At 35.9% G+C, this 9,708-nt stretch overlaps 1 protein-coding gene across 1 annotated transcript; it reads right to left on the reverse strand.

Annotated features, from left to right (window-relative positions):
* Nucleotides 1-1,453: 1,453 nt before the first annotated feature.
* On the reverse strand, nt 1,454-9,337 carry LOC138384939 (olfactory receptor 4C12-like). Its single transcript, XM_069470581.1, is given in 3 exon segments — nt 1,454-2,393; nt 8,200-8,302; nt 9,307-9,337. Coding segments are annotated over 3 exon segments (1,074 nt in total).
* Nucleotides 9,338-9,708: the final 371 nt, after the last annotated feature.

Genomic DNA, 9,708 nt, shown 5'->3' on the forward strand with positions numbered 1-9,708 from the left:
ATCCACCCTGCAGTGATTGGGTTTTCCCAGGGGCAGAGCTCCACTGGAGCCAGGCCAAGCTGATGCACCACAAGCACAAATCCAGATCATGGTCTCATCCATTCAAAGATTTGCTGCACAGCTAAGCTCTGTTCTTCAGTAACACATGATCCCGTTGCCTGATCACACAGATGAAGAAAAGGGACTAGTACTCATTTTGGCCACCTAGAAATATCAGGACCGAGTTTTTCTGACATGTAGTCTGGTGCTCCCTTCACCTTTCAGAGGATTATCAAAATCATGTCATCTAACTGCAGAGTAGCTGCCATTACTAAGGATTAAAAAATGGACCTCAGCTAGAAGAAAATAAACACTAAATTTCTTCTCACTCCATGATACTCAAATAACATGTTTTCAATTTAGAAATATTGTAAGTTATGTAAGTTGTTTAGCTGAGAAATATTTCCTTTGGTTTACCATGGAGTAATGATTCCCAATTTCTTTCCATATACCTTACAAACCATTTCCTAAAGCAGTTTTCAAAGAGGATACCAGATTCAAGAACTGAATGTACAACCATATTTTTAACAGTGAAGCTATTTTATGGATAAATTTTACTATTTGCTGTTGTAAAAAAACTGCATTTAATTGCCACTAATGATTTTTAATCTAATAAATTGTCACTTTTCTAACATATAATCAAAAAATATTTTATATACTAAACCATAATTAAATATTAGTCCCAAGATATTCTATAGTGAAAATACCATAGGGTATGAAGTAAGCACATTTGGGATCAAGAATTATGGACATGTTCTATGATTTATTAGTAGTTATTTAACCTTTTAATCCTCCATTTTTCTGTACAGTAAGAACATTATTAGGTGTCAGTTTTATAAAGTTGTAACCATGTGAGGACATTTAAGAATTTCACATAGATTTAATACAATTAATTTTTATAATCATTGACAACTTTTACTCAGCCGAAGAAACCCAATGCATTTTTAAATATGATATATCAAGTGTGTGCCAAGAGAGTATTGGCAAGATCTTCTTTCTAAATTATAATATTAATATATTCCACACTGTCCTAGATACTAGTAGCCAATAATGCTTAAATATACAGGCACATTATACAACTCTGTAGTTAGAAGAGAAATATTTTTTTCCTGCAAAATAGAGGGGTTCTCATCTATGTGTTCCATTTTTTTCTGATACCTTTTGATATGTTTGAAAAAGCACCAAATTTGGATCTAGATCAATGCACATCTGAACACTGGATCAGTTTCTGACATTGGGCTGGCTACTTAACTTTTCTGAATTTTGTTTTCTTCATCTGTAAAATTGAATAATCATAATAGTACCTACCTTGCAAAAGTGCGGTAAGAGTTAAGTGAGAGGTGGGGAAAAGACTTTAAAGTAATGAAATATAAAGTTGAAAAGATTATGATGGAAATACAATCTTCATATTAGATCATTTATTATCTGAAATTGTATTCCTGTTTAATAACATTCTGAATGCATTTTTTACCTCTGCATTCCTTACTGTGTAGATAACTGGATTTAACATGAGAGTGACAAGAGTATAAAACACTGCTATGGCTTTATCCATGGGAAAGGTGGCTACTGGTTGCAGATACATAAAAATACAAGGTACAAAGAATAAAATAACGACTGTGATGTGAGAGTCACAGGTGGAAAGGGCATTTTTCCTCCCCACAGAGCTGTGAGTCTTCAAGGAGCACAGGATGAACACATAAGATATCAACAATGACACAAAGGTGATCACAGGGATTAGCCCACCATTGGCAGCAACCAGGAGACCAACAAGGAAAGTGTCAGTGCAGGCCAGTTGTGTCAGTTGAAAAATGTCACACATGAAGTGATCCATGATGTTGGGGCCACAGAATGGGAGCCAGAAAGTAACTAAAATCTGCCCAACAGAGTGGAGAAAACCTACTGTTCAAGACACCCCCACCAGGAGGCAGCACCTGCGGTGGCTCATCATGCTCACATAGTGCAGAGGTCTACAGATGGCCACATAGCGGTCATAGGCCATGACCACCAGGAGGACAATCTCTGAAGCACCTAAGAAATGTTCAACAAAGAGCTGTGTCATGCAGCCCTTGAAGGAGATAGCTTTTGTCTCAGAGAGCAAGTCAGCTAGCATTTTAGGGATTATGGAAGAGGAATAGCATGCATCTATCAAAGAGAAGAAAGCCAGGAAGAAATACATTGGGGAGTCCAAAGTCTGGGTATAGATTATAGTAACCACAATGAGCAGGTTTCCCACGACCGTGACAATGTAGGTGATAAGTAACACCAAAAATAGAATTTTCTGTGTCTGAGGATTCTGTGTGAGTCCCATTAGAATGAATACAGTCACATTCATTCTGATTTCCTTTATTTCAATGCTGATGACAAATTCAGAAGTGGTGGATTAACCTGTAAAAACAAAATTATTAATGGAAAATGTGATAAGCACTCTCTATTTTGAGTTTTCAGATAAGCCAAAGGCATTTTAATAACAGAAGCTATTTTCTTTCATGGGATGACAGAAGAGAATAAACATGCTCTTCTTTTTCTATTTTATAAAAAAAAAGATATGAGACTAAATCTTTGAAGCTGTTTAATTCAGCTTCTAATGAGGATTCTGAATTCCCATTTGCTGGAGGACATCCAGGCAGAGAGAATTTACCTGTAAAAAATCTGACTCCTTCTCAGCCAGGAAGAAATGTTAGAAAACTCCTCTTTAAATATGTTTTGAAAAACTCTTTTACAACTGTTGGTTCAGGTTCTGCACACTATTGATATACAGATGAATTCTAATTCGCTCCCTTTTTTTTAATTTAAATGCTCTTTAAATTTTTGGCAGAGAAGAAGGCTGTGTCTGTCTTGTTTTCCTTTTTATGCCCAGCACTTGGTTCAGTGTCTGACTCAGAAAGGTATTCAATAAATACTAAGTAAATAGATAAGTCGGAAGACTCTACTTATTTCCTCTGTTTTCCTTTTTCCAGGTAAGTCCAAAAAGGGGGGTTCACAATCTTAGAAAACAATTGAATAAACTTCTGGAAAGGAAACTCTATATATTGCTTTTACTCCTACTCTTTTCCACCTTGGGTGGCTATTTTCCACCTTGGGTGGCTATTTTCCAAGGTCATCTTTAACTAGGTGCCTTACCTCTGGCCAACAACAGGTGAATGCTAGTGATCAGAGAGGGAAGAAAAGGATGACAAGGCATTTTTTGGTTGGTTACCCCCTGTGGCTTGTCAGTGGCTTGGGTGCCTTTAATTAAGATTACAGTTCTTTGGGGAGGACCTTTGCTACTCACTTCCTTTTGGATTCCTATAATCACCTTCTCCCCTTACTCTCTCCCTCCTACCTGTGGTAATGGTTGCCTACTGTTACTAGCTCTGGGGTGCTTTATCATGCCTTAGTAGTTTTCTTTAAACCTAGCCATACCTTCAAAAGTAATCTTCACTAAACCCTCTTTAATCTTTCATTCTGAGTATGCTGTTTCTTGCCAGGACTCCAAAGGATGCAAAAAATTTGTATTTTTCCCCTGTAAATACAGTTAATCCTTGAACAACACAGGTTTGAACTGACTGGGTCCACTGATTCGTGGATTTTCTTCTGCTTCTGCCACCTCTGAGACAGCAAGACCAATCTCTCCTCTTCCTCCTCCTCTGTAGCCTACTCAGCATGGAGACAAGGAGGACGAAGACCTTTGTGATGATCCGCTTTCACTTAATAAGTAGTAAATATACTTTTCTTCCTTATGATTTTCTTAATAACACTTTCTTTTCTCTAGCTTACTTTAAGAATACAGTATATCAAATGTATAGCATACAAAATATGTGTTAATCGACTGTTTATAAGTAAGGCTTCCCATCAACAGTAGGCTATTAGTAGTTAAATTTTGGGGAAGTCAAAAGGCATTTGTGGATTTTTGACTGCACAGGGGCTGTCACCCCCACCCCCCGGCTTTGTTTAAATGTCAGTTGTAAATAGAAATAAATAATAATAAAAGATTTTCCTTTTACATAAATTTACTTTATTTAAAAGTATCTGTACTTCTTTTGATATATAATGGCTAAATATATTTAATTTTTGTCAGGAAAAATATTGCAAAAGACGTTTAAATGTAATACAAAAATCACTAGATATCTTCAATCTCTGTGTTTTCTTAGCCTTCTCTTTGGGGCTAGATGATTCTATGGAGTTTGTGCCTTTCACTATCTTTGAGCTATTTTACAACTCTTTAAAATATTTAAAGTCCATATATTCTTACCCGGTTTGTTATTTCATCATGGGTTTTTCTGTTTTATTGTATTTGGGATTTATTTCTATTTAATCAACTTATAAAGATTTCTTTTCAAGCTTGCTTTGAAGTCAAATGGAAACAAAACATGCTATTAAAGAACATTCTTATTAACATTATTCTATTCCTCATATTAGACTTCGCTAATATGAATATTCTTGTCCATAAAGTACATCCAAGCTGTTGAACAAATTATGTCATTTGGCCATGGCGTTTGCATGTGTGTGTGTTGGGGTGGTGGGAAGGGTTATCTAATAGATTATAGTTTTAAGTTTTATTTAAAAATAAATTTATAAGTTCAATTCCAAATATGTATTGATTATCTACTATATTCCTGGCACTCTAGGAAGTGGAAATATAGCAGTAAAAAAAAGAAAAACAGATAAAGTCTCCATTTTCATGTTCTAGAATGAGAGACAGTAGGTCGTAAATTAAAAAAAAAACAAAGAATTATATAGTACATCCAATTTTAATACCTGCCATGAGAAAAATAAAGCAGAGTAAATGATACGTGGAGGCTGTATAGAGGGATCATCTTCCGAAAGGTAGTCGGAGAAGGCTTGCTGGAGAGGGAATACATAAGCAGGCCTGAAGGAATTGAGGAAGGAGCCAAAAAAGATATCTAAGGAAAGAGGTTCCAGGTAGAAATATCAGCAAATGAAAAGTCTCTGAGGAGGAAGCATGATTAGTACCAGTGATCTGAGGATGCCAGTGTCGCTGGAATGGCAGAGGCCAGGACTGGCTGCTGGAAGATCTTGTAAGGCCTTTAGATCATTGTAAGGGGTGTAACTTTATTCTAAATGAGAAATAGGTTTTGTGCTTTGGAAAGTTTTCCATGTCAGCAGAATGACATGATCTGACTTAATTGTCCATTGGATTATTGTGGCTACTGTAAGGAGAATAGGCTATAGAGGAACAAGAGTAGAAGCAAGGTGATGAGTTATGGTGTTATTGTAACTATCCAGCTGAAAGGTGATAGTGGTTTGGACCAGGGAGGTAGTAGTGGAAGTCGATGCATGGTGAAGGTGGATCCCATAGAATTTTTTTTCTTTTTCTTATTTCAGCATATTAAGGGGGTACAAATGTTGAAGTTACATATATTGCCTTCGTCCCACCTGAGTCAGAGCTTCAAGCATGTCCATCCCATAGAATTTGCTGATGGCCTTGAAGTAAGGTATAAAAAGAGAAAAGAATAAAAATTACTCCAAAGTTTTTGGACTACACAACCTAAAGACAATGTTGCCATTTATTGAGAAACTTTTATATATAGAAGCCACAACTAACACAGCCAACATTTTCTTGGGTTGTGCCACACATAGTCAATTTTTATGTCAACATTGAGTCAGACATAATTATTATCTTAATTTAACAGCTGAAATAACTAAGACTTAGTGTAAGGAAGTTGTTCAATGTTACTTAGTAGGCTGTAACTCCAGCCTCCCATTGGTATAAAGAGCAAAGGCAATTCTATAAAATGTATATAATCTCTGAAACTCTCTACTATTTTCTGTAAAGTGAGGATTATTTGCTCAAAACTGTGAGAGTAAAAGGGATACTAGCTCAGTAATTGACACAAAGTAGGTATGAATATAAAGTAAGTAGCTGCCAATATCAGCTATTTTAATGCATATTGAAATTTGTAAGAGACTATGATATCATTATTGACTGAAAACAGATGACATTTTATCATGACTATTAAAATTATAATGTTCTTTCTATGAGGCTGGATCTGTGTATGCCACCCAAAAGCAAAGGATTATTAAAAAGAATGACATGTTTGTCTATCATTTATCTGCATGGATTTTAACCATTCAACATTTTTTTTTTCTTATTTACCAGTGTGACTGTATGCTATTTAACACACACATACACACACACATATACATCACACACATCAGAATTATTGGTTATTTTGACATTAGGCAGATACAGATGGTGTTTCTCACACATGATTACATTTTTAATATGAATGTCAAATGTAATTTTCTGACATAAAGAAATATATTTACTCACAAGAGTTGTCATTCACTGATACTCTTTCCTTTAAATCATTTTTTTCTACCTTACCTCTCAGCAACCTCTCTCTACTGCAAAAAAAGATCTCTGCCTGTTCACTGCTCTCCATCACCTTCTGATGCCTCTAGATGTGTTTTCATGCTGAAGATAAAGTGAAACGTTGAAGTAGGAAATAGTATAACTTTGTAACTGCCTAATCTTGAAAGATCCACCTGAGTTTCCCATCACCTCAAAAAGCAAATGAGTGCTATTTCTTGCATAAAGATGTTAAGAATTTGGAAACATTAAGGCTCCAACTATTTCCTATATATTTTCAAGCAAGAAAATTTCAACTCATACACAGAAGTCCTTGTGTTTCATGGCTTTTACATTTGATACTAGCAGCCACATCTGTCACCGATAACCATAATGTTTTCACAAACCTCTCTCATCTAGGAACAGATATTGAATAACCAAGAGCACCTTTCCAAGCAATGCTCTTCCTCACTTAGAACCAAACTACATGTGTGTAGAGAATGAAAAGTTCTACTAAGCATTTAATTAATACAAAAGCTATAAATCATTTCAGTGTGTTTAAATAAAGCATCGATTTTTGTCTTTAGGAATTAGGGAAATATTTCTCCAGTCTTTCAACTTACTGGAGATATAGATACACACACACACACACACACACACACACACACACATATATATGCATTTACTATATTGTTAAAGTTTATACATTTTTGGAAAAACATAGGCAAATTATACAAAATTGTTCATGGAAAAATAAAGAAAATAAATATAGCAAACCAGCATTATTTTATTATAAAACTGAAATATTTTTCTGATTCCTTTTATTTATCTGTATTTAATATTTTTCTGCATTATTATTAACATATTATTCTCACCTTAGGAAAGACAGCTTTAAAGAAATTTTGATACTCTTCTGAATGCTCCAATAGTTCTTTCTCATCTCTATTTTCATTTTCGTGGTCTTAGAAATATAGAAATTTCTGAGAAATTTAAATACTAAGGAAATTAAGGATAATTTCCTCATAAGAGAGGTGAATAATGTATTGAATTATAAACTTCTGTGTGAAGGTTTGCCATTATTAGTACCTGTAATTATCAAAAGCTAATATTAATAGACTGCTTCACACTCATTAGGCACTGTGAAAAGCACTTCATATAGATTATTTCATCTAATATTTTTTAAAAGAGGCATATGTGGCAGGAAGGCTCCTTCTTCTGTTTTACAGATAGAAACACTGAGACTTGGGGAGGTGAGACCTTGTACTCTGGGACGTGCAGGTAATGGAGGCCAGACCTGAAGACAAAGCGCAAGTCTGTCAGGCCTCAAGTCCTGATCTTAGCTTGGCTCCCCAGTGCCGCCCATGCAAAAACTTACCTAGGTCGTTAGCACTATCCCTCTTTAAACTCCATCTTTCAAAAAGGCTTTAAGGAGACTATTCCTCATCCTAACTCCCAGGCATCAAAAATTGATTTTAACAACACTTGGGAATTTGAAACATGTCAACTTCTGAGATTCCTCTAAGAAATTCCTATCTCCCCTCTCAGGAGAATGCAGAATTATTAATTTACTTACAATTACACAGATAAGGAAAACTCCCATCTATTTCTTGGCACAGCAGCTGCCTGAGACCCCCACCCCTCAAAGAGGACCCACATTAGCATATCACTAACCTATCACCTGGTACATTAACATCACTAACCTAACATTTGGTACATTAGCATAACACTAATCCTATTGCCTTGTGCAGACACTAAACTTATTACCTGGCGGGCATTGTCACCTGAGACAACCCCTCCCCTTGGATCACCCCAACTTAATAAAAACGGGAAAAATTAGGTAGACGAGGCTCAGAATTTGGTGTCCAGACCCCTCTGAGCCCGCCGACGAATAAACGTTGATTCTCTGACTCTCTGTGTGCCGCTCAGTTTGTCCTGGGGACCACTCGCTGTAACACTTGCCGTAACAACACACTGCATAAGGACATTTCAATCAATAAAGAGCACATATGGAATGGTTGTCCATTAAGATTATAGTACCATATTTTTACCATGCCTTTTCTATCTTTAGTTATGTTTAGATATGCAAATACTTGGCATTGTGTTGCAATTGCTTACAGTATTCAGCACAGTAACATGCTGTACAGGTTTGTGTCCTAAAAGCAATAGGCTCTACTATATAGCCTAGGTGTGTAGTAGGCTAGAGCGTCTAGGGTTATTTAAACATACTCTATGAGGTTTGCAGAATGACATCGCCGAATGATGCATTTCTCAGAATATATCTTTGTCATTAAGTCACACATGACTGTATTTATTTAAGTCAGTTAAAAACAGGATTTTTAACCTGTTCTAAATTCTATATTAAAAAGAAATATACATAGAGCACTCATTATTTGTAAGGAACTTCTATATTGATCTCAAAATAACCCTATGAGATGAGTACATTACTCCCAATTCATAGATAGAAAAGGCAAGGCTTAGAACAGTTTATTTCATTTATCCAGAATGGTGTACCTAGTAAATGGTAGAACTACAAGCCAATTTCTGCTCTTTCAGTTCCACCATGTTCTCTGGCAAATTTAAGAGCTCTCCAAAATGCAAAATATCTGGAAAGTGTTGGACTATGTTTCATCTTAAGCAAATTCATAATCCTGGATTTCATATTATATTAAAAGAGAGTTTTCTGAGAATTCAAGCACATGGAGGCCAGATTTGATCTATGAATAGGTAAACCAATAGATGTATGTTTTTGTGACTGGGGGAAGACTATGGCAATATAGTATCATGTTGTATATGCTCTTCCAGATCATTGGCATTTCCATATCAAGAGGTAGGGCCTATCCTCTCTACTGGAGCAAGATGCATACTATATGACTATCTTGACGAATGGAATATGGCAGAATTGATTGTATTAATATGTAACTTCTAAGGTTAATTAAAAAAAAAGACAAAGATAACATAACTTCTGCTCAACTCACCCTCTTGGGATGCATACGCTAAAGCCCGCATACCTGAGAGACCATGTGGAGAAACCACATAGAAATAGGGGCATATACCCAAGGAGCACCAGCTATTTTAGCCCTCACTATCCCACCGTTCAAGACTTTCAAACCTATGTGCAGACATGTGAGTGAAGAAACTTTTTAGGTGTAATCAGCCTATTCCTGATTGCAACCTCATGAGACACCCTGAGCCAGAAATACCCAGCTGAGCTGATTACAAATTTATGACCCACAGAAAGTATCTGAAATAATAATAAAGTTGTTGTTGTTGTTTTATGGCACTAAATGTTTGGGTGACTTGTTACACAGCAACAGTATCTAAAACACTACAATAATTTAGACATTGTAGTATTGGCTCCTGAATAGATAGACTAATTG

This window comes from Eulemur rufifrons, chromosome 6 (assembly GCF_041146395.1).
Source record: "Eulemur rufifrons isolate Redbay chromosome 6, OSU_ERuf_1, whole genome shotgun sequence".
NCBI classification, from domain to species: domain Eukaryota; kingdom Metazoa; phylum Chordata; class Mammalia; order Primates; family Lemuridae; genus Eulemur; species Eulemur rufifrons.